Raw genomic sequence first — 26,969 nt, forward strand, 5'->3', positions numbered from 1 at the left:
GTGGGGGTTGGGGGTTGAGTATCAAAAGATTTAAGGGGAATGGACAAGAGTGCAGAAGGTGACACAGAAGGGAGAGAGAATAGAGAAGCAGGTGGCTCAGTGGAAAGAGCACGGGCTTTGGAGTCAGAGGTCACGGGTTCAAATCCCTGCTCCACCATTTGTCAGCTGTGTGACATTGGGCAAGTCACTTAACTTCTCTGTGCCTCAGTTACCTCATCTGGAAAATGGGAATTAAGACTGTGAGCCCCCTGTGGGACACCCTGATCACCTTGTAACCTCCCCAGGGCTTAGAACAGTGCTTTGCACATAGTAAGCATTTAATAAATGTCATCATCATCATTATTATTATTATTACTATTAATAGGGTGGGAAGACAGGACAGGAAAGAGATCTAATTTTCATAGGGCTCTGAAGATGGTGAAATTGTTGGTCTGTCAGATATGAAGAGGGAGAGTTCCAGGCAGGAAGGAGGGCATGGGCAAGGAGTCGACAACAAGACAGAGGAGATCAAGGGGCAGTGGGTGTAAAGGAGTGAAGTGAAGTGAGTCAGAGAGGAGTGAGGCTACTTAGGAAAGGTAGACCAGACAGGTACCTTAAAACCAGTGGTAAGGCACTGTGCAGAGATGGATGGGCAAACAATGGAGGTTTATGAGAAGTAGGGAGGCAAGGACAGAAGGATTTTTTTAGAAAAATGATCTGGGTAGCAGAGTGAAGTATGGACTGGAAGGGAGAGGTGGGAGGCAGAGGAGTTTCAGTGAGGAGGCTGATGCAGTAATAGAGACATGATATGACAAGCGCTTGGACCAATATGGTAGCAGCTAAAGTGGACAGGGAGGAGCAGATTTTAAATATTATTTTAAATTTATTTAGAATATATTCTAAATACTATTACTACAACTACTATCAGCACGACTCACAGCAGCAAATTAAACTGGCCTCTGAGACACTTTGTTCAAGTTGAAACTATGGGACTCCAACTATGCTTATGGGGCACCCGTCCTTGAAGTCATTACATTTCTCAAGAACCTGAAGAAACTTCATGGCTTCTCCTCTTGACTAGAAATAAGAAGATGGAAGAAAAATTCCTGTGGGGATAGTTATCAGGTTTTAAAAAGTGCTAAAATAGAATTTAAATTTCAGAAATTGGGGGTTTTATTGTAAAGACTCACATTCAACATCTACATAGAAAGTGTTTCTTGGTAATGAAACTTCTTTTCCATTTCCTGCAAGGGTTCAATACAGTACTTAGAATGGCCACCGGAGAGATAAACCCATGACCGAGAAAGCTCCAGGTTACATAAAATGACATTTAAAAATAAAATCTTAAAATGACCAAATACATGTTGAGTTTTTTAAGAGCAGTTTAGATCGTGTCGATTCATGTGCCAAATATATTCACTTGATTTAAGTTGACAATGGAAGAAGTAGGATAGATTATGAAGTAGAAATTTCATTTTGGTGGTGAAAAATGTTAAGACCTTGAATTAAATTTATATTAAAAATAATTTTAACATTTTAAAAAATTAATTTCAGGCCTATACATAATTTTTAAAAATTGAGAGTGAGTATAAGAAATTAGGTTATATTGTGAAAAATGCCCTATCAAACAGGATAAATCCTCTTAAAAAATGTTATAACACTACAACTACCAAACATGCCTCTTTTCCTTCTTTTCCTGGTCTCTTTATTAAATTGGACCCAACCACTTCTTACTCAAACTGGTGTTACCAAAACTACTAGCAGTATGTCAGCAGCTAACCCTGCATTTAATGCTAGTTTTTCTTACTTTTCTTTGCATTAAAAGCAAAGCAGCCAAACTGGGATGCAAGTTTGCTAGGTGACCTTGAGCAAATCACCTAATTTAAACGGTGCCTCAGTTTCCTCATCTGTAAAATGAGGATTAAATACCTGTTCAATCTCTCTATTAGAGTGTGACCTCAATGTAGGACAGGAACTGTGTCCAACTTGATTATCTTGTAACTATCCCAGTGCTTGGTATAATGCTTGGCAAATAGGAAGCGCTGGACAAATGCCATACTTATTCTCATTATTACTACCCCAGTACTTGGCATGATGCTTCAAAAATACTATTGTTAAGGCAGAACACAGGATAGATTTAACACTGGACCTAAGCATTCTGGTGAGAGGAAAGCAGCATGACCTATTGGAAAAAGCCTGGGCCTGAGTCAGAGGACCTGGGTTCTAATCCCCGCTCACCATTTGTCTGCTGAGTGACCTTGGGCAGATCATTTAATTTCTGTGCTTCTGTTACCTCATCTGTAAAATGGGGATTAAGGCTGTGAGCCTGTTGTCGGACAGGGGCTGTGTCCAATCCAATTATCTTGTACCTACCTCAGTGCTTAGTATAGTGCATGGCACATAATAAGAGCTTAACAACTAACATTAAAAAAAAGGGAAGAGGGAAGACGTATTTTCTGGAAGAAAATCAACTCTTTCACCCTATAAGAGCTCTATTCACTATTTAGTGCCTTCCATGGCACTAAATGAGACCATTGTAGCAGTCTTGTAGAACATAAGACATCCCCTCTCCTCTCACCAACAGGAACGGTCATCTGGATTCCCATCCCTGCTTTAAGTTATGTTACGGTCACTGCTTTAAGTAATGTTAGATAATTCACTTATCACTTCAGATTTTCATTTTCTGAAACTATCAAACTAATGGTACTGATTTACTTCACAGATATAATTCCATTTGAATAGGTGCAAGCATCCTTTGTTTTGGACTTATATCAATGTTTTAAAAATTCAGGCTTTACAAAAAACTTTGATTCTGATTCTTTTCAAATTTCACCTGTTTTGTAAAGACCAGTATTAAGAAATTTGAATATATTAATTCATATTTAATTATGATCATTTATTCCCATGGATGATTTAAAGATTCCTGTGGTAGTAAGGTCTGGACAGTACAGAAGCCACACTGGGAAGCAGTGTGGCTTAGTGGAAAGAATACGGGCTTGGGAGTCAGAGGTCATAGGTTCTAATCCCGACTCTGCCACTTGTCAGCTGTGTGACTTTGGGCAAGTCACTTAACTTCTCTGTGCCTCAGTTACCTCATTTGTAAAATGGGGATTAAGACTGCGAGCCCCACGTGGGACAACCTGATTGCCTTGTATCTATCCCAGTGCTTCGAATAGTGCTTGGCACATAGTAGGCGTTTAACAAATACCATCATCGTTATTATTAGTATTATTACAGAACAGTACAGATACATGCAATAAACAATGGGCATGCACAGAAACTTTTAGGTCTCATGCATGTGAATATACTTCTGATTCTCATTCCCAAAAAGTGGATATTGATTAGTTTTAGCAGTAGGTATCTGATCAAATTTTAATCATTGAAGAAAAAGGGTCTATAATGAGGCTCCAAAAATACTAAAATATTCCAAAATTAAAAAATTAATTATAATGTTTATCAAAAAATATCGTTGTTTCCATTTTTGCCCAGCGTTATGGGTATAGTAATACTCTCCAATAAATTCCCAGGAAAAATTGAATGTGCACCAAAGCTGCAAGTATAAAAAACACATTTTGATAAGTTTCTAGAATCCTTTATTCTTCAGGATGACAGATAGATAAAACATTAAGATCACAACTTTACTCTCAGCTAAGAAAATGAAAGTGAGAGTGGGAGAGCAAGTGAGGTTCAAGATACCAATTTTAGGTACTTGCTTCCTTAACTGCACTTTGGAAGATAAGCAGCGGAATTACAAGTCTGGCTCAAATTATCTCCCATCAATTTAACCCACCACCAAGTTCCTACACCTTTGATGTGAACTAATTAAGCTCATGTGGTTCTTTTCCCCAGACTGTCTTTTACAGCTCTGAAACAGAGCCCACCAAATTAGTCCCATCTGTCTGGAATGGGACTGAGTTCCTTCCAGCCATAAGGCATGCTTTGTTTCCCCATACAGAAGCTGTCTTCTAAAATTCCCAAATGCTGCAGAGATGATTTCATTACCCCCCTTCCCCCCAACCTCTTATCTGGCCTGGCAATTATGTAATTTTAAGAATAGTGTCTCAGTATACTGCATGAAACCAATTCACAGGAAAAGGTTTTTTTGCCCTGTGGAATGTCATCAGGACCCTGGTGCATAGCCCTGCAAGTTTTCAAGTTAAAAACTGAAGTTAAGTGCTTTTCTTTTTTTTTTTAAAAAAAGTGACATTTAAATTATATACCTATCTCACCAAAAACAAAAACTTTTTTTATTAAAACAGTCCAACAAGAGTAACTAATTGTAACTGAGGGCAGAAGTTCTTTGCCACATGAGGCTAGTTATTATAGCACAAAACAGTCCCAACTGCTTCCATGTTAAACTTAAGTAGCAGTCAGTCAAAAAGAAGCCCCTTAAGTAGTAGCTTTTCCTCCACGATGTCTACCTCCAAAGACAAGCATTTTTATGTTCTTTTTATGGTATTTGTTAAGCGTTTACTATGTACCGCACACTTTTAGACTGTGAGCCCACTGTTGGGTAGGGACTGTCTCTATGTGTTGCCAATTTGTACTTCCCAAGCGCTTAGTACAGTGCTCTGCACATAGTAAGCGCTCAATAAATACGATTGATTGATTGATTGATTGATTGTACCGGACACTGTACTAAGTGCTGGGGTAGATTTGTCTCTGTTGCCGAATTGTACTTTCCAATCGTTTAGTACAGAGCTCTGCACAAAGTAAGTGTTCATGATTGAATGAATATAAGGTAGATATAAGGTTGGAAACAGCCTATGTCCTACGTGGGGCTCATAGTCTTAATCCCCATTTTACACATGAGGTAACTGAGACACAGAGAAGTGACTTGCCCAAGGTCACACAGCAGACAAGTGGCAGAATCAGGATTAGAATTAGAACTGATTCACAGTTCTCAACAAAGATGTTTCAGGGCTAAATCTGCTAATGGTAACTATACACAGAGACAGCTATTCATTCAGTCATTCAATCGAATTTATTGAGCACTTACTATGTGCACAGCACTGTACTAAGTGCTTGGGAATTACAAGGTGGCATCATATAGAGACAGTCCCTACCTAATAACGGGCTCACAGTCTATAAAAGCTGCCAATAAAAAGGAAGGAAAGCAAATATATGATATGATCTTATTCCAGATCTGGAGATTCTTCATTTTGCATTCTACTCAGATAGAAATACACAGAAATCACACCATGAAATTGGAATTTTTCGTATGATTAATAGTTCTTACCACTATTAAAAATATTTAAGATTGTAGGTACAATCAACAAAAAAGAAAACCACCTAGCCCAATAAATGTCTATTTCAGTTTCCTGTCTGCATAAATAATACCCAAGGAGGAGAAGGAACTAAATGGCCTGGGGGTGGAGTCAAGGGGAAGGACAGGTTGGTTTAGTGAGACTGCACAGTTGAATGCCTGCTGGGGTCGTGGGGCAGGTCAGGGATAACTGAGGCCACAGGGCAAACTGGGAAAGACACAAGGAGCAGAAACAGCAACAGCTACAACCCACTGGATAGCTGAGCGGCCTTGTTGGAAACCCATGCCACCTGTAACACAGCACCATCTGGGGACCCCTTCCTGGAACCCCTTGTCTTGCTCCAAACAGGTGGAAACACCAGCAGCATCACGCCACCACCCCCAAATGTGGAATAATAATAATAATAAACTATGGTATCTGTTAAGCACTTACTATGTGCCAGGCAATGTACTGAGCACTGGGGTGGAGACAAGCAAATCGGGTTGGACACAGTCCCTGTCCCACATGGGGCTCCCAGTCTCAATCCCGTTTCACAGATGAGGTAACCGAGGCACCAAGAAGTGAAGTGACTTGTCCAAGGTCACAGAGCCGACAAGTGGCGGAGCCCAGATTAGAACCCACGACCTTCTCACTCCCAGGCCGATCTACTACACCATGCTGCTTCTGGGAAGGCTGCAGTGGTGGTGGGTTACTCTGGCTGTGGCTGTTGAACTCTGAGCAAGAAGCCTAAAACTCTGTTCTTCTAACCGCAGTACCCTACCATTTCTTTGACTCTTGTATTTATATCTGTCTTTGTCTTTTAGGGTTGTTCCTGTGTTCGTATTGTTTTATCTTTCCTTATGACTGACTCTGGACCCTCTTCCCTTGGGGACCAAAGACCAAGTCTACTTTTCATCAGTGTATTATTTTCCATTAATACAGTGCTTTGAAGACACAGTAGATCCTTTATAATAATAATAATAATAATAATGATGGCATTTGTTAAGTGCTTACTATGTGCCAAGCACTGTTCTAAGTGCTGGGGAGGTTACAAGGTGATCAGGTGGTCCCACGTGGGGCTCACAGTCTTCATCCCCATTTTACAGATGAGGGAACTGAGGCCCAGAGAAGTGAAGTGACTGGCCCAAAGTCACCCAGCTGACAATTGGCGGAGCCAGGATTCGAACCCATGAACTCTGACTCCAAAGCCCGGGCTCTTTCCACTGAGCCAATGGCAGAACCAATGTGGTCTAGTAGAAAGAGCCATCAGAGAACCTGAGCTCTAACCCCAACTCTAAAACTTCCCTCCTGTGTGACCTTGGGTAAGTCACTCAACTTCTCTGTGCCTCAGTTGCCTCATCTTAAAATGGGGATTAGTATACCTGTTCTCCCTCCTAAACTGTGAGCCTTATGTGGGACAGAAACTGATTATCTTGTTTCTACCCCAGTGCTTAGTACAATGCTTGGCACATAATAACATTTAATAAATACCACAATTATCATAATTATTACTACTAGTACTACTAGTATGACTACTACTAGTACTACTAATACCACCACTACTATTAGTATTACTCTAACTAGTACTACTACTATTACTAATACTACTACTGTATCCTGCAGAACATCTGAGTAGCCTAGAAAAGGCTCCAAGCCTGGCATGAACTGGCTGCCACAGTGAGGCAGGAAATGTTGGAGTAAAGGAGATGAGAGAAAGAGAAGGAATGGGGAAAGGAGTGAGAAGACGATGGGGCAAAATATGGAAACTGGAAAGAATGGGAAGAGAGAAGAGCAGGAACAAAGTAAATAGAGGGAGAGTGAAGACCAGTCAAATTATATTTATTGAGCATTTACTCTGCATGGTGTACTGTTAGAGAAGTAGTGTGGCTCCATGGAAAAAGCATGAGCTTGGGAGTCAGAGGTCATGGGTTCTAATTCCAGCTCCGCCACTTGTCAGCTGTGTGACTTTGGGCAAGTCACTTAACTTCTCAGTTACCTCATCTGTAAAATGGGGATTAAGACTGTGAGCCCCACATAGGACAACCTGATCACCTTATATCCCCCCAGCGCTTAGAACAGTACTTCGCACATGGTAAGCTCTTAACGAATGCCATCATTATTATTATTATTACTAATCACTTGGGAGAGTTCAGCAGAGTTGCTAGACATGATTCCTGCACATAAGGAGCTTACAATCTAGTGGATGGGGAAAAGGGGAGCAAAAACGGAGTTGGAAAGAGAAAATGAGGAAAAAAAAATACAGACATTTTAAGAATCTTAGAATCACTATATATTTTAATATATTGGGTATTCAGAAGTAGAATTCAGAAATGTAATTCATATATATTGTGTATCTAAAAGAAATAATAGTTACAAATTATTCCCAAGTGTTCCTCAAATTAGAGACATAAAATATTATCTCCAAAATGTAGCTCCCACTGTGATTTAGGGCAGCAAGGAACGTATAGCATACTGTTCAAGAGTAGAAGGGAAGAATAACATGGGCAAAATGTAGACTTTTGAAAGATATTAAAATGATTTTCGATGGTAATTACGAGCACCTACTGAATGCTAGATACTAGTCTATGCACTTGTGGAATACATTCCCTGCCCTCAAGGAGCTTACAACCTCATGGCTTAGTTCTAAAGTTTAAGTTTACAGCTGGACTGCCTCCTCCTTCCAAGCGATATGAGTTTGCCACCCTTTAATGAATGATGGACTGAACAGGCTGTGACTGGATTAGCCCCTTAAAATACATATATATATATATATATATATATATATATATATAGTATTTGTAAAGAATTTACTATGTGCCAGGGACTGTACTAAGCACTGGGGTAGAAACAAGCTAATCAGGTTATATACAGTCCATGTCCCACCTTAATCCCCATTTTACGGATGAGGTAACAAAGGCACAGAGAAGTTAAATGACTTGCCTAAAGTTTCACAGCAGACAAGCTTTAGAGCCGGCATCAGAACCCAGGTCCTTCTGACTCCCAAGCTCGTGCTCTATCCACTAGGTCACGCTGCTTTCTCGACTTGGGGGCCTTCAGTTCAGTTCATATGTGGATAATTTTGTCTTGGAAAGAACATCCACAAATGGGCAACTGAGAATAAATCCTAAACAGATACTGCTGCCACCTTACTTACCACATCAAGGTCTTGGGAAACCCTTCTTTTGCGCAGCTCTTCCATCCTTTCACATACGTCAGTGAAACATGTGTTGTAGTAATCTGCATACTGCTGGGCCAGGTCATCGATGTTTCCCAGGGAACCATCCTGGAGGAAAGAGAAACATAAGAAAAGCCACAGTTCAAATTAACTTTCCAAAATTCTGAAATGTATTTTACTTCATTTATAACATAAAGCACTTAATAAATACCATAATTAATATTATTATTATTACTATTACTATAAAGGAAAGGGTGAAGACATATATTGAACTCTTTCACTAGTAAAAGTTAACTCACTTTAAGAGTAATATTGTCCCCAAAAGAAATTAAGACTGCAATTGATAATCTGTGTACATGGGGAAGAGATATAATTACACATTGCTAGTTCTAAGGAGACTATTGAGAAAATAGAGTCACTCAAAGACCAAAGTACTGTCAGCAGAATTTATTGAGCACTTTCTTTTATTATTATGACATCTATGAAGTGCTTACTATATGTCAGGCCCTGTACTTCCTTTGTGCAAAGCACTGTCCTTAGAGCACATACAAAAGGACAGAACTGCATGATCTCCCCCTAAAGAAACTTCACAAATTACAATTGTAAAACACATTTAATTTTAATGAAATGGACCAATCTCCCAAGAATAACAGAAGCAAAAGGTAGATTTGTGAAACACGTTAGGAGGATTTTCAGTGGTAATTGTTGAGCATCTACTGAATGCTAGGTACTATTCGATGCACTTAGAGGAGTACAGTGAGAGCAAAAGGTTCACATTCCCTTCCCTCAAGGAGTTTATAATCTAATAGTTTAGTTTTAAAGTTTTAGTTTGCAGCTAGGCTGCTTCCTCATGCCATGCAATCAATTTGCCTACAATTCGATGATAATTGAATAGAACCCTTCATAGAAATCAGTCCAGGCAAATTATACTTCCAGCAGATAAGGGCAGTCTTTTGGGCTAGTTTTTTTAGTGCCTTATGAGATTAGTACCTAAAGACCATTTAGATAGACCTAGCCAACATTCCTTGTTTAAAGGGTTTTCCTTTTAACCTGATTCTTTTAGGGCTGTTGATTTTCTTATAAATCAGGTATTAGTCCAGGGAAGGGTTTTGAAAGCCAGGGCTGCTAGTCTTTCACTTGCTTCTTTCAGTAAATCAACTTGCAGTACAAAGTTTAAATATAAAACGAAAGGCCTGTCCCTGAACTATCTGAATTCACACAATGCACAGATGATATAATCCAATACCATGTTTTGGAGAGAAGTCACGTCCTGTGCTTTTTTTTTTAAGAAAAAAAAAAGGAAAACCCATTGTCTTGCTTATCCAAACTACTCTCTCAGTGTGTCCAGTTTCAATGGTCTTAAAAAATGGTTTCTATCTATAGCTTTTCCATTTGTACAGGTATGAGACAGACGGACTTTAGAGTAATGACAGGTTTCCTACTGTTGGAAGGATTAAAATCACATAGACAAAAGACTTTTGTGTGGTGTGGAGTTAAGACTGCATGAAAAGACTGTGATTGCTGAAAGGGGTAGCTAAAATGTTATCCAGCATTATATCAGTGCCCCAGCAAGTTAGGCTAAAACACTAAGATAACTGATTTTTGCTTTTCACATATTCATCTATCCAACCTGGATCCAAGAGATGCTGGATATGATTCAACTAGCTCTAAGGTGCCTCTCTCTGAAGAGTTTCCCAGGCTAGTGTGTGTCATTGGGTATGTGTGTGAGACTACACTTATCTCCAACCCTCTGGTGGTAGCAGAATGTGGAAGGGTCTAGAATTTAATATTTTGCAAAAGATCCCAAGTATTATAATAGCAGACAGATATACTTTAGGTGGTCCCTTTTTAGTTCCTTTACCTCTGTTTCTTACTTTAAAAAAAAAAAGACCTGGTTATTTTCATTCACACATCTCTGATCCAGAATCCAATGAGTACATTCAAAAGGAAATCACATACAAAATCCCAGGAAATCCCTATTTGCAAGTGTGGTTTTAAAGTTATCTGGTTTTAATTTGTTAAAGAAATCAGAGTTCTTTATTAAACAAAATAATGAACCATCTTTTCACATATGACTTTAGGAGACAAGATTGAAAGTCAACAGAAACTGAAATCTAACAAGCCAAAGACTTTAAAATTATCCCACTTAAACTGAGGCACTGCCAACATATCTGAAGCACAATACTGCATAACTTCCTCTGATAAATTAAAATGTAACTTCACAAAGATCTCAAAGCCACATCATTTAATTAGATGCAAAACAGTATTAAAAGATTAATTAACTATTAAAAGATCTACTTACACGCTCATTTTTCCACATGCTAACTTTAACTACCATCTATTTCCTACAAGGTTCTGTAGTATTCAATCCAGTAAATTCATACTGCTTTTTCCAAACATGAATGTACAAGAAAAAGTTAGTGATTATCCAGGATCTTTGTAGCACACTAAACATCACAGTCTGACTACCCTCTTCAACAGCTGAGACCAGGTATGGAAATGTCTAGTTAGTTGAAACTGATGTATGCAGATTTTAGGCAAGGAATTTTGTGTATTGTTTTTTCCTCTCTTGGCTACCGCTGTGCATGACTTATTATCGGAGTACAATAAGAAAACTCCCTGCAACTCCACCCCCTACTCAAGGCCAGCTTAATACCCCTGCCTGAAACCAGAGATCCTAATCAACGTCATGCCACCCCTGAATGAATTTACTAGTGGGACTTAGAGCTACATACGCAGAGGCAGAAACTTGCTCAGAGTTGCCCTTGTAGTTTAATGCACTGAGTGGCCACCCAGCCCACAGAGCAATCTGAACCCTAAATAGAAAAATCACAGAAAGTTTCTCCTAAATTTCCATTCTGTCATGTCTAAATAGTTTTCTTGCTTCATAAATGTACTCCAGAGCGAAGGCCTCCCTCTGAGCTGCATGTTCCACTTAAGGTTGTTGCAGGTCCATTTACAGAGAACACCTGAAGCTTCTTTGCAATGGAACTGCAAGGAACTTTCGCACTTCCCCCAAGCCTTCCCCCAGCATTAACACAAAGAGCTGTTGGGTCATTTCCCCCACTCTGATTAAAGGGCCCTTTTCAAGGAAACAAGGAAACCCAAGTACCCAAGGCACTTCAGTTCTATTAATAATAATAATAATAATAATAATGGTCTTTGTTAAGCACTTACTATGTGACAGGCAATGTACTAAGTGCTGGGGTGGATACAAGCAAATCAGGTTGGACACAGTCCCTGACCCACATGGGGCTCACAGCCTCAATCTCCATTTTAATAACAATAATAATAATAATAATGGTATTTGTTAAGCACTTACAATGTGCCAAGCACTGTTCTAAGCGCTGGGGTAGATGCAAGGCAATCAGCTTGTCCCATGTGGAGGTCACAGTCTTAATCCCCATTTTAGAGATGAGGGAACTGAGGCACCGAGAATTGAAGTGACTTGCCCAAGGTCACACTGAAGGCAAGTGGCAGAGCCAGAATTAGAATTTATGACCTTCTGACTCCCAGGGCTGTGTTCTACCCACTACACCATATTGCTTCTCTATTGTTTCCAAGTTACTGGGGAGAGATTATCTAGGAAACAATTTGTTTCCACTTGGTGAAGTTTTAATTCTCTTCCTCTGTCTCACCCCCAGAAACCACAACTCCCCCCTTAATTGGTGGGACTGAAAATGTCTTAGTTGCAAATGAGGAGACCCAGCTGTGCAACTCAACTCGGGCCAAAGACAGCAAACATTTCACACTCTGCAATATCCACTCCTATTAGTTACCCAGCAAATAATAATCCTGGAAAGGGCAGAACATCTGCTCTATGCTTTTTCAAACTGCTTTCCAGATGTGAGCTAAATGCACATAAAATTATCACTATATTCTTGATCATTTAAATGACAGGAAAGACCTATCCCAAAGAGAGAAGTCTAGTTGGCCACTCTTGAAAAAGGGCCAACTGTGGCTCCAAAACACTGGGACTGAGAAGGGACTACGCAAAGGTCATTTGGATCACTGGGTGTGATTCCTTGCATTTTTCACGATGACTCAACATGCTACCTAACCTGCTTTTGTTAAGTCATTCAATAAGATATTCAATGAAAATATTAGGATCCGCCTAGAGTGGTAACTCTTTTAAATCTATCAAAACAGAGCTGTCACGCACCTCACGGTCAGCCAGACCTTAGAGCATACAGAGCCCTAAAATTAGAAGTCAGAGAAAAATCCCTCCTAGAATTCCTTATTAACAGCATCTTTGTTTACATGTCACCTTTTTGTCTACCAAGAACCAAGCACTTCACAGACAGCAGATTATAATCTTTGTTTCATTACAACCAGGCACTATGCATTCTGATTATAGAAGCATTGTCTTTTGGGCACTGTATGGAAAGAACTTATAAAGATAACGACAGTTGTAAATATATATGTGACTCAAAACTAGTACTCCGTACTGGTATGGTGATTAAATAGAAGAAGAAGAAGTTATTGGAAAATCTACTACAAGCATTCCAGAGTTGGAAACTTGTAATGTGGTTGATCAATTTCACTTCTTAGTTTCATTTAATAATGATGACGGTATTTGTTAAGCACTTACTATGAGCCAAGTACTGTCCTGAGGGCTGGGGTAGATACAAGGTTATCAGGTTGCCCCAAGTGGGGCTTACAGTCTTAATCCCCATTTTCCAGATGAGGCAACTGAGGCCCGGGGAAGTGAAGTGACTTGCCCAAAATCACACAGCTGACAAGTGGCAGAGCTGGACCTCTGACTTCTAAGCCCGTGCTCTTCTGACTAAGCCATGCTGCTTCCCTTCCTAGTGTTCAGGAAAGATATCATCCCTAGTTCGAGTCCTGGAACAGTAGGGAAATCATTTTTAAATCATTTATAAAATAAGTTAAAAATATTTTGAGTCACGTCAATTGTTACAGAGGGCCCTATATGAGTTACATTATAGTGCCATATAGAGTGGAGGGGGCTGGGCCCAATATCCTCCATATATAGAGAGATCTTATATAGGAAGCTTTAATAGGAATCTGCAAATGCTAAACATTACAAAACAACACAGTAGGGTTATCTTTACCTGTTTTCACCTTCATTTTTCAGGATAGCTTGTTGAAAGCAAAAATCCAGTGCTTGGAGCTTTTACCAACTCTTTCTAGCACTTCAGCATTCTACACTCACCAGAAGAAGTGAAAAGTATGTGGTGGGGAGATGGGTGAGAAGATTCTCAATTTATGGCACCTGATGGCGAATAGCTACCACTGATGGACTCCACTGCTACTCATACTGTCATAAACACCTGGACACAGATGACTTCTTGCCCACATCATTCATTCATTCAGTCAATCGTATTTATTAAGCGCTTGCTGTGTGCAGAGCACCGTACTAAGCACTTGGAAAGTACAAGCTGGCAACATATAGAGACGGTCCCTACCAACAGCGGGCTCACAGTCTAGAAGGGGGAGACAGACAACAAAACTAAACATATTAACAAAATAAAATAAATAGAATAGTAAATGTATATATTGCCTCTGGCCTGGAATGACCTCTCTCTTCTTATCCAACAATCACTCTCCCCACCTTCAAAGCCTAAAAATAGTCACATCTCCTCCAAGAGGCCTTTCCTGACTAAGCCTTCATTTTCTCTTCTCCCACTCCCTTTTGCATCACTTTTGCACTCGTAATTGCACCCTTTATTCACCCCTCCCTCAGCCCCACAGCATTTATGTTTACAACTGTAGTTTATATTAAAGTCTGTCTTCCCCTCTAGACTGTAAACTCATTGTGGGCAGAGAACGTGTCTTACCAACTCTGTTATATTGTACTTCTCCAAACACTTAGTACATTACTCTGCACACAGTACATGCTCAGTAAATATGATTGATGACAGTTTGTGTCCCCGGCAGACAGGTGATGGTTAGCTTCTCTAGCTTCCACAAGTGCTAAAGGATTTACAAACTCTAACCATTGTCAGGTCTTGTGAAACTTGGGTGAACAATAATTCTGTTAATCAATCAATCAATGGTATTTATTGAGTGCTTATAATGTGCACTGCACTATTCTAAGCACTTAGGAGACTACACTAAGCTCTTATTATGTGCTAGGCACTGGGATAGATATAAGATAATCAGGTTGGACAAAATCCAAGTCCCAGGCTCACAGTCCCACATGGGGTTCAATTCTGCACCCACCCTGGATTGATAATGGTATTTATTAAGTACTTAACTATGTGCTAATCACCGGGATAGATACCGTATAACCAGATCAGGCACAATCCCTGTCTGCCATAAAGGTTCACAATCTACGAGGTGGGAGAGAGGTTTCACCCCCTCATCTAACAGAGGGGAAGGAGAGATAATATTGTGGTGCTTACTATGTGCTAAGCACTGTGCTAAGTGGTGGAATAGATACAAGATTATTAAATCAGACATTACCTCTATCCCACAGGACGCTCACAATCTGGGAGGGAGAACAGGCATTTTTTCCTCATTTTATGGATGGAGAAACTGAGGCATCAAGAAATGATTTGCCACAGTCAAACAGCAGGCCAGGGGAAGAGTTGGCCTAGACCCCGGGTCTCCACAGACATTTGCTCTTTCCACTAGGCCACATTGTTTAGGTGCTTTTGTGAGGGAGAAAAAGACCCTCCTCGTTCTTCTTCCCCAACTGAGGAGCCCTGATCTTTTCAGTCTATCCTCAAACAGAAACTCTTCCATCCCCTGATGGAAAAGGGGAGCCAATGATGCACATCACTGGGACTTAAACCCAGAACCTTCTGCACACTAACTGAAGCAGTATGGTGTACTGGATAGAGAATGTGCCTGGAAGTCAGAAGGTCATGGGTTCTAATCCCAGCACTGCCACTTGTCTGCTCTGTGACCTTGGGCAAATCGCTTCACTTCTCTGGGCCTCAGTTACCTTATCTGTAAAATGGGGATTGAGACCGTGAGCCCATATAATAATAATGATGGCATTTGTTAAGCACTTATTATGTGCCAGGAACTGTTCTAAGCACTGGGGGTAATCAGGTTGTCCCACATGGGGCTCACGTCTTAATCCCCATTTTACCGATGAGGTAACTGAGGCCCAGAGAAGTTAAGTGACTTGCCCAAAGTCACACAGCGGACAAGTGGCAGAGCTGGGATTAGAACTCATGACCTCTGACTCCCAAGCCCGTGCTTCTTTCCACTGAGCCACACTCCAACCCGATTTGCTTGTATCCACCCCAGCATTTAGTACAGTGTCTGATATATAGTAAACACTTAAATACCATGATTATTCTTCTTCTTCTTATTATTGTTGTTGTTATTAAGTGGGTCTCCATTTGACAGGCCTGATCAGGATCAAGAGCTTGGAACTAGTTTATTTCCCCATTTTACCGATGAGGTAACTGAGGCCCAGAGAAGTTAAGTGACTTGCCCAAAGTCACACAGCGGACAAGTGGCAGAGCTGGGATTAGAACTCATGACCTCTGACTCCCAAGCCCGTGCTTCTTTCCACTGAGCCACACTCCAACCCGATTTGCTTGTATCCACCCCAGCATTTAGTACAGTGTCTGACATATGTTGCCAACTTGTACTTCCCAAGTGCTTAGTACAGTGCTCTGCACACAGTAAGCGCTCAATAAATACGATTGAACGAATGAATATTACTCTATTTATTTTACTTGTACATATTTACTATTCTATTTATTTTGATAATGATGTGCAAATAGCTTTAATTCTATTTGTTCTAAGAATTTTTACACCTGTCTACATGTTTTGTTTCGTTGTCTGTCTCCCCCTTCTAGACTGGGAGCCCGTTGTTGGGTAGGGACTGTCTCTATATGTTGCCAACTTGTACTTCCCAAGCACTTAGAACAGTGCTCTGCACACAGTAAGTGCTCAATAAATACGATTGAATATAGTAAACACTTAAATACCATGATTATTATTATTATTATTATTATTATTATTGTTGTTGTTGTTGTTATTAAGTGGGTCTCCATTTGACAGGCCTGATCAGCATCAAGACCTTGGAACTTCAGTATACCAGGCCCTGTGCAGGGATTGGAGGAGGAGGAGGAAAATGAAGAAGGACAAAGAGAAATGACAGCCCTAGGGGTTGACTGGAGATAAATCAAGACACAATCTGCTTATGCTTATGCAAATACATGTACATAAACATATGGCTTCTTGAATGTTTCACACAACCATCTGGCTCTTGGGTATAATTCTAGTGAAGACCCCCCCACACTGAGTAGCAGCATGGCATAATGGATTGAGCAAGGACCTGAGAGTCAAAAGGTCATGGGGTATAATCCCGACTCCACCACTTGTCTGCTGTGTGAGCTTGGATAAATCACTTCACTTCGTTTTGCCTCAGTTCCCTCATCTGTAAAATGGGGATTGAGACTGTGAGCCCCATGTGGGGCAGGGACTGTGTCCAACCCGATTTGCTTGTATCCACCCCAGCGTTTAGTACAGTATCTGACACATAGTAAATGCATAACAAATACCACAGTTATTATTATTCAGGCAATTCAAACCTTGGTGCTTTGGCTCCCGCTGTGTGTTAGCAGGGATGCAAAATTGATGAGTAAAAGAGGTTTTTAGCTGACCTGGTGATCCTTTTCCTTAGATCCTCAGAAAACAATAGCATTATTTGTAGGATATTACCACACAATAACTCATAATTCTACCTCCCCCTTAGACTGTGTCCCCCTCCTTAGACTGTGAGCCTCATGTGGGACAGGGACTGTGTCTGATCTGATTGGACTGAAGCTCCCCCTATGCTTAGCACTGTCCTTAGGGCACAGTAAGCATTTTTGAATGGTATTTAAGTGCTTACAATATGTCACTCACTGTTCTAAGTATTGGGGTAAATACTAGCTAATCAGGTTGGACACAGTCCATGTCCTACATGAGACAGACTCACAATCTTAATCCCCGTTTTACAGATGAGGTAACCGAGGCACAGAAAAGTTAAGTGATTTGCCCAAGGTCCCACAGTAGTCAAGTGGCAGGCTGGGATTAGAACCCAGGTGGCCGTGTTCAGACAGTGAGGCAGCCACAGTAAGGGGAGGGCAGAGGTCTTAAGTTGCATAATAATATTTTATTCATTCATTCATTCAGTCGTATTTAGTGAGCACTTGCTGTGTGCAGAGCACTGTACTAAGTGCTTGGGAAATACAAGTAGGCAACATATAGAGACAGTCCCTACCCAACAACGGGCTCACAGTCTAGAAGGGGGAGACAGACAACAAAACATGTAGATAGGTGTCAAAATCATCAGAACAAATAGAATTATAGCTATAGACACATCATTAAAAAAATAAATAGAATAGTAAATATGTACAAGTAAATAGAGTAATAAATCTGTACAAATATATACAAGTGCTGTGGGGAGGGGAAGGAGGTAGGGGAGGAGGAGAGGAAAAAGGGGGCTCAGTCTGGGAAGGCCTCTTGGAGGAGGTGAGCTCTCAGTAGAGCTTTGAAGGGAAGAAGAGAGCTAGTTTGGTGGATGTGTGGAAGGAGGGCATTCCAGGCCAGGGAAGGACGTGGGCCGGGGGTCAATGGTGGGACAGGTGAGAATGAGGTACAGTGAGGAGATTAGCGGCAGAGGAGCGGAGGGTGCAGGCTGGGCTGTAGAAGGAGAGAAGGGAGGTGAGGTAGGAGGAGGTGAGGTGATGGACAGCCTTGAAGCCGAGAGTGAGGAGTTTTTGCTTGATTTGTAGGTTCACAGGCAGCCACTGGAGATTTTTGAGGAGGGGAGTAACATGCCCAGAGTGTTTCTGTACAAAGATAATCCAGGCAGCAGAGTGAAATATAGACTGAAGTGGGGAGAATCAGGAGGATGGGAGATCTGAGAGGAGGCTGATGCAGTAATCCAGCCGGTATAGGATGAGGGATTCAACCAGCAAGGTAGCGGTTTGGATGGGGAGGAAAGGGCGGATCTTGGCAATGTTGTGTAGGTGAGACCGACAGGGTTTGGTGATGGATTGGATGTGTGGGGTGAACAAGAGAGCGGAGTTGGGGATGACACCAAGGTTGCGGGCTGGTGAGATAGGAAGGATGGTAGTGCCTTCTACAGTGACAGGAAAGTCAGGAAGAGGACAGGGTTTGCGAGGAAAGATAAGGAGTTCAGTCTTGGACATATTGAGTTTTAGACAGCGGGCAGACATCCAGATGGAGATGTCCTGCAGGCAGGAGGAGATACAAGCCAGAGGGAGGGAGAGAGAGCAGGGGCAGAGATGTAGATTTGGGTGTCATCAGCGTAGAGATGATAGCTGAAGCCTTGGAAGCGAATGAGTTCACCAAGGGAGTGAGTGTAGAGAACAGAAGGGGACCAAGAACTGACCCTTGAGGAACCCCTACAGTAAGGGGATGGGAGGGGGAGGAGGAGCCCGCTATGGAGACTGAGAATGAAATATTTGTGATATTTGTTAAGCACATTGGGGTAGATAAAAGATAAACAAGTCAGACTCAGTGTCTGTCACATGGGGCTCCCAGCCTAAGTAGAAGGGAGATGAGATAACTTGATTTTTTGATCTCCATTATACAGATAGGCATGGAGAATTAAGTGACTTGCCCAACATCACATGGCAGGCAAATGGCAGAACTGTGATTAAAACCCAGGTCCTCTGATTCCCACACCTGTGCTCTTCTCACAAGGCCATAATGCATCTCAGACTGTGATTGCAGATTGTGGTGGTAAATGCTTTATAAAACCTTGTGGGTGAATTTGCTACTTGAAGATAAAGAAACCTAACCAAACATACCTAAAGTCCAGTTTTTCTTTCTAATTTCAGTTTCTCAGTCCTATAGTACAACTGAAGCTAAACACATCAGTTGTATTACTCCAGGCCCCAATATTATCCTTAAAAATATAATGTCATGAAGTATATTACAATAGATGTACAACCACATTCCCTGAGATGGATGCTGTTATTTGCCAAAGGCAAAACAGCAGGTTAAAAAAATTTCAGAGAGTTTGTCCCCTACCAGCCCTAATGATCTATGACTCATTTGCTGGTTAATGGCAAGTGGTACTTGCAACCAGTAATTTCTGTAGCTTTTCAGCCCAAAAGAGTTGAAAACGATACGTTGGGGTTGTGTGGACAATATTTTTTCTGGGAGTTTGCAACTTTACACAGCCTTTTAATTAACCCTAGAGTTCACCCAAGGAGGGCTGGCTGTTAAACTTTCATTCATTCATTTAATTGTATTTATTGAGCGCTTAATGTGTGCAGACCACTGTACTAAGTGCTTGGGAAGTACAAGTCGGCAACATATAGAGACGGTCCCTACCCAACAACGGACTCACAGTCTAGAAGTTAAACGCTACCCTCCAGTCTTTACTCTGCTGCCAGTTTGCCCAAACTTGGGATGAGACTGCCCTGATGAGCCTTCCAGAATGGCAATGAGTGTGTGCTTGGAGTTGGAAAGTTGAACGGTTTGAAAAGCTATTTTCAAGCTCGTCTTTGAGTTGCTCCCAGTAAAAGCTCAGAGGCAGGTCTTTCACTTCCCCAGATTTATTCTTATTTATCCTGATTAACTCCCTAGATTAGCCCTTAATGCTTGTCCAAATGTAATATTTTATTCTAAAAAGCTGACATCAAAGAGTATGCTATGCTTGTCCTGGGCAGCAATGGTCACTATTTCTGCAGCGCTGAGATCCAAAATAAATCAGCCGCAGGGGTTTCCACCCCTAAACCTTTTAATGAATAATAATGATGATGGCATTTGTTAAGTGCTTACTGTGTGCAAAACACTGTTCTAAGCGCTGGGGAGGGGGGGAATACAAGGTGATCAAGTTGTCCCATGTGGGGAATCAGAAACAGAAATATAGACAAGAAGAAATCATTAGGTATTTGCTTCCCAGCACAAGGATAGGGTTTCCTGGGAGAGTAAACAGAGAAGAAGTGTGGCCTAGTGGATACAGCATGGGCCTGGGTTCGAATCCCAGCTCTTCCACTTCTCTGTGCCTCATTTACCTAACCTGTAATATGGGGATTAAGACTGTAAGCCCCACGTGGGACAGGGACCGTGTCCAACCTGATTAACTGGTATCTACCCCAGTGCTTAGTACAGTGCCTGGCACATAGTAAACACTTAATAAATATCATTAAAAAAACCGTGAATAGTCATATTTACTAAATGATGCATCACAGCTCAGAATTGCTACCCAGTTTTCTTACTCTCACAGGTTAAAAAAAGATCTTACTATAGAAGCTCTCAGACTGTGAGCTCCACATGGGACAGGGTCTGTGTCTCCTCTGATTATCTTGCCAAGCGCTTCATACAGTGCTCTGCACACAGTAAGTGCTCAATAAATATGATTGAATGAATGAATTATTTTGTTTCTACCCAACACTTATTGCAGTGCTTGACACATAGTAAGCACCTAGCACCTAGAAAATACCATAATTATCATTATTATCCATGCAAGTGGCATTTGGTTCAGTGGAAAGAGTGTGGGCTTGGGAGTCAGAGATCATGGGTTCGAATCCCGATCCGCCACTTAGCTGTGTGACCTTGGGCAAGCCACGTAACTTCTCTGTGACTCAGTTACCTCATCTGTAAAATGGGGATTAAGACTGTGAGCCCCACATGGGACAACCTGATCACCTTGTAACCCCCAAGCACTTAGAATAGTGCTTCGCACATAGTAAGTGCTTAATACCATTATTATTATTATTTGCAATAGTGGTAAAGGTTGCTCTGGGCATCAGCATGCTGGGCAAACAGTCAGTGGGGAGAATCAGTGCAGTCTGTCAGCCCAGAACCAAATATCTCTGAGAACTCAACAGCAGGAGACCCCTTCTTTACCTTGTCCATTAAAGCCACTGTTGAGTGTAATACTCAAGGTGGGCAGATAAGGGCTGAGGAGTCTTTCTTGCAAAAACCAGGGGGAATGCCAAAAACAATGAACAAAAATATAGGCGCAGCAATGATTGCCCTAGTCACAATTAGACAGACCAAAGTTGGAAAACAACAGGTAAATGAGAGAAAACACATGGATTTGGGTTAGGTCCTGCACTAATAAATGCATGACTATAGACTTTGGGTCATTAAAAAGATGTTTCACCCCTCTATGGGTTAAAGGGAAGTTAAATTGAATGGAAGTTTTTCTTTTTACATTTAATATATTGTGGCTCTTAAAGAGCACACCATCCATGTAGGGCCAGAGGGTTGGGGCAGGGGACGGGACGGGAGAGAGAAACACCTCCATTCATTCATTCATTTAATCATATTTATTAAGCACTTACTGTATGCAGAACACTGTATTAAGTGCTTGGGAAAGTACAATAGAACAATAAAGAGTGACAATTCCTGACCACAACAAACTCAGTCTATAGGGGGGTAGGTAGACATTAATACAAATTAACTGATATCAAGCACATTCCTCCTAAAGTGAGGAAGAGCTCAGTCCATCGCAATCATTAGATTGTAAGTCCTTGGAGGGCAGGATCATGTCTCTGATTTCCCTGATATTCTCCCAAGTGAGGTGCTCTGCCCAGAGTAGGGTCTGAGGATCTCATGATGTTTGAGGATCTCGGCTAGGAATGCAGAAACAACTGAAACTGCACACCTGACTCTTTGTCTAGGTTTTTGATTCTTCCTTTTAGGAATTTTCATATTCTGAAGGCCAGTTTCTCCTATGCCCCCTTCTCCACTCTGACTTTTCCCTGTCAGGTTCATGTGGATTTGTGTCATTTCACCTTAGCAATCTTACAGGAAGAATTCTTTAGTATGGGGAAATGAAAAAATCATTTTGCGAGAATGTTGCCTAAATACAAGTCTAATCATTCCATGGTGGATGAAAATTGGTTTTTAGAGGATTGTTCCGCTCCAAATCGAGCAATTTATTATCCATTTATGTATTTGATCTTTAGCACATGTGCACATGTGTAATAATGATAATAACGGTATTTGTTAAGTGTTTACTATGTGCCAAGCACTGTTCTAAGCACTGGGGTAGATACAAGGTTATCAGGTTGTCCCACGTGGGGCTCACAGTCTTAATCCCCATTTTACAGATGAGGTAACTGAGGCACAGAGAAGTTAAGTGACTTGTCCAAAGTCACACAGAAGACAAGTGGCGGAGCCGGAATTAGAACCCATGACCCCCACTCCCAAACCCATGTTCTTTTCACTAAGCCACACTGCTTCTCTGAGCAGCTAATATCTGTCTATCTATCTCTATCTAGCTGATCTATATCACACACATAGCAGTACATGAAGGCAATATTTTCATTTTAGCTTTTTTCCTGAGGTGAAGTTCTTTCCCAACTACATCATTTCCCTTAAAGATGATCTCAATTTTGATCATAAAACACTTTTTGCTTTGCCAAGAATACAAAATGAGACATCTCTGCAGAAGCATATTAAATTCATTGTTTCATTCTAACTTTTAGATGAAAAACACCTTGACACTTCAAACTAGAGAAACCACTTCATGGTCAAAATTGTAATGTAATCCTGATGGTGATTTCGATTCTGAGAGAAAGGAAAAATCCAAGATAAATTCATGCGTCAATCTAATCACCTCCTACCATAAAAGCCATTTATTTTGCCAACTTTCTCACAAGCTGGGGATTTACCAAAGCTGTAATTAGCCCTTTCATGTGACCACCTCTCTCAGAGTTTAAAAAATTCATCACTTCTGTGTAGTTTTAAAAACTGTCCAGTTCACTCTCTTTGAAAAAGCATCTTTTTCAAATAGACTGTCCAATTCACTTCCCTTTAAAAATGTTGTCTGCCTTTTCTTCCTCTGCCTTGGACTGAGAGGCTGCTTTCTGCCCAGTTTTGCTGTTGAATTTACAAGGAACCAATCTCATAAAAACAAATGACATATTTAAAACATGACTATCAGCTCGCCCAACTTTTTTAGGTCTGGCAGTTGCTCTATAAAAGTGCCCGTTTCACTTCTTGTCTGTGATGTGGACTAAAAAGGAGTGTCTTTATCTTCATTAAACACAAAACCCATGCCACATCAGCTGCAAATTAAGTTTATTTGGTAAAAGATGATGGTTTGCCGCACCTCCTCCTAGGGGCCTTCCCAGACTAAGCTCCCCTTATCCTCAGTTCCCCCACTCCACATCGCCCCCAACTCACTCCCTTTGCTCTACTCCCCTCTCCCCACCCCTGAGCATATATATAGATATGTACATATCTATAATTCTTTTTATTTATATTAATGCCTGTTTACTTGTTCTGATGTGTATCTATCTATAATTATATTTATGCCTATTTATGCCCGCATCCTCTGACTCCCACTTCCACTAAGCCATGCTACTTCCCTAAATGGGTTGTTACACAGTCCCTGTTCCACATGGGACTCACAGTCTCAATCCCCATTTTACAGAGGAGGTAACTGAGTCACAGAGAACTGAAGTGACTTGCCCAAAGCCATCCAGCAGACAAGTGGCAGAGCTGGGATTAGAACCCATGGCCTTCTCACTCCCAGGCCAGTGCTCTATCCATTACACCATGCTGCTTCCAGACTGTAAACCCAGTGGTGTGGGCAGGGATTGTCTCTACTGCTGAATTGTACTTTCCAAGTGCTTAGTACAGTGCTCAGCACACAGTGAGCACTCAATACGATTGAATGACTGAAAAGTGAGTTGTCAAGTCACAATTTCTAAAACGCACTCATGATTAAAATCAGTGAAACCAGAGTTAGCGTTGCTGGGGCCTCCTTATGTCTGTCCTACTAAGTCTTTTACATACTAAAAAAAACCAACCTAAAATGGAACAAAGTTCATGGTGCTAATTATGTGTGCTTATTAAATCACAAACCTGAAAAGGTGTGAATCACAACACAGTTCTTTTAAGTTCCTGTTTATTACTGTTTAAGTGCAGAGACGGGGGAACACAGAAAGCAAAGCACCGCAAAATTCAATCACCACCTTGGCATTTTCTAGCTCCAATTACTTAAATCTAAAAGTGAAAATCGAGGTAGCTCAAAACAAGCGTTCATAAGCCATGATGTCAATTTACGGTGAGTGGTGGTTCAGGATCTTTTGAAAATGTAAATGTTTTATTGGGAAGCTGAAAAGCTTCATTAGCTTAGTTCAAGTTCATAGTTAGAAGACCATACAGCTGTGATTTTGTCTATTTAAAGACCAAATAAAACCATCCTGGGATTTTACATAGGCCTTCAATAGAAACTTATTTACTGAGTCAAATTTAATTCCTAGCTATGGTATTTATTCAGGACTTCCTGGGTGCAAAACACTCTACTAGGTGCTATGAAAAGATACACTAGAGAAAATTACCCACCATTTTTCATTCATTCATTCATTCATTCATTCAATCACATTTATTGAGCGCTTTCTGTGTTCAGAGCACTGTACTAAGCGCTTGGGAAGTACAAATCGACAACATATAGAGATGGTCCCTACCCCACAACAGGCTCACAGTCTAGAAGGGGGAGACAGAAAAAACAACAAGTAGACAGGTGTCAATACCAACAGAATAAATAGAATTATAGCTATATACATATCATTAATAAAATACAGTAATAAATATGTACAAATATACACAAGTGCTGTGGGGAGGGGAAGGGGGAAGGACAGAGGGAAGGAGGGGGATGGGGATTATCCTGACCGTCCTGCCCAAGAAATCCGGATCCATCGGTTCATTATGGACAGGGATGGCATTTACCAACTCTATTATAGTGTACTTTCCAGGGTACTTAGTACAGTGCTCTACACCCAGTAAGGACCCAATAAATACCTTTGATTGATTAATAGATACAGTCCTTGGCCCTCAAGAGTTTACAATCTGAGAATAAGGGAGAAAAGAGGGTACGAGTGATGCACATAATAAAGGACGAAAAAGTTAAAAACATAAAACAACATAAAAGGCAAGGGCCATAATTATATAGATGAATGAATTCTAGAAGTCTACCAAAGACAACCAGACAGCGTGTTTCATTTACAAGAAATAAAGACAAAAGAAAACTGTACTTGTGATTACTAACTTATTCAGGGTAAAGTTTAGTGGCAGATTCATAAATTTCTCTAAGTCTTTTGACTTGGAAAGAGCCATTTACCATGAGGCCAATAACTGCTAGTAATAAAGATAAATAAAGCCATCTCTCAATTATCAGTATAAAAAGTGTTTACTCAACATTTTCTGTGTTTGATAACAGAACTCAAAGAAATTGAATGCACTGAAATCTATAAACTGAAAACTTCATTTTTGCTGGAATAAATTCATAATGCCTGCTGCCACTGAGGTCTCAGAGATATTGTCTTCTGTGATTAAGGACTGAACCCGCTCTCTCTACCAGCTGTCTTGCAGTACACATCATTTTTCAGAGAAGCATGGGGGTGGGTGTGAATGATTCAATGCAAGCTGTCATTACTACCAGAAAAACAACTCAGTCCCTATCCCTTCTTACCACTGGTCTCTGAACATGGTTTCTGAACAATACTGTAACAATTATGGTAGTTTTTAAGCACTTAATATGTGCCAGGCACTGTACTAAGCGCTGATTTGGATACAAGCAAATCGGGTTGGTTACAGTCCCTGTCTCACATGGAGCTCAGAGTCTCAGTCCCTATTTTACAGATGAGGGAACTGAGGCACAGAGAAGTGAATGACTTGTCCAAAGTCAGACAGCATTGTGTGCAGAGCACTGTACGAAGCGCTTGGGAGAGCACACTGTAACAATATAGCAGACACATTCCCTGTCCACAAAGAGCTTACAATCTAAGGAGAGATTGTTCTCACTACCAAAACTACTAGTGGAAGCAATATTTACTTGTTTGGGGTTTCACCTAATTCCACAGAACAATATTTTAATAAAGAGTGAAATGACCAAAACCCAGATATCCAGAATTATCAGAGATAACCCTTGAAATAATCACTGTAGGACATTTGAGAGTGAGATAAATAGGAATATAAAATCAGAAGCAAGACAACCCAGTCCATCAACCTGATTTTAGTATAACAACATTTTTTTGGTAATAGCAATAACCTAAATCCCCTATTGTAAATAAGACATTTTTTGTCATATTCAGGTATGGGTTTAGCTACATGTACGACTAGCCCTTTCCACCCTCCACTACTGCTAGAGCTTTCTTGACCTCCACATATTCCCAGAAGAGGCCCTCCACCCTACCCAGTGCTTAGTACAGTGCCTGGCACATAGAAAGCACTTAATATGATAATTATTATTATTATTATTATTACCCAGCATTTTTTTTCTTTAAGCGCCCCACTCAACCTGAGCCATCGCTGTTGTATCCAACAGGAAGAAGACAGAGGGCAGTCACTACACTGGGAAGCAGTGTGGCCTCAGAGGTAGAGGACAGGTTTAGGGATCAGAAGGATCTGGGTTTTAATCCTGGATCCACCACGTGTGTCGTGTGAGCTTGGGCAAGTCACCTCACTTCCTCTGTGCCTCAGTTACCTGATCTATAAAGTGGGGATTAAGATTGCAAACCTTGTGTGTCTGTACCCCAGCACTTAGTACAGTGCCTGGTACATAGCAAGTGCTTAACAAATACTTTTTTAAAAAAAAAGGGCAGAAAAATGTTTTAAGGTTCTCAGCTGGGACCCTGATGGCCAGATCCCTGAGT

At 40.9% G+C, this 26,969-nt stretch overlaps 1 protein-coding gene across 1 annotated transcript in view; it reads right to left on the reverse strand.

Annotated features, from left to right (window-relative positions):
• SASH1 (SAM and SH3 domain containing 1) overlaps positions 1-26,969 on the reverse strand; it is a 205,066-nt gene that overhangs the window by 143,081 nt on the left and 35,016 nt on the right. The window contains exon 2 of the mRNA XM_038761304.1: positions 8,380-8,508. Within this exon, the coding sequence (XP_038617232.1) occupies positions 8,380-8,508 (129 nt within the window). The remainder of the gene's footprint in view (positions 1-8,379; positions 8,509-26,969) is intronic.

Source organism: Tachyglossus aculeatus, chromosome 2 (genome assembly GCF_015852505.1).
Source record: "Tachyglossus aculeatus isolate mTacAcu1 chromosome 2, mTacAcu1.pri, whole genome shotgun sequence".
Classification (NCBI taxonomy): domain Eukaryota; kingdom Metazoa; phylum Chordata; class Mammalia; order Monotremata; family Tachyglossidae; genus Tachyglossus; species Tachyglossus aculeatus.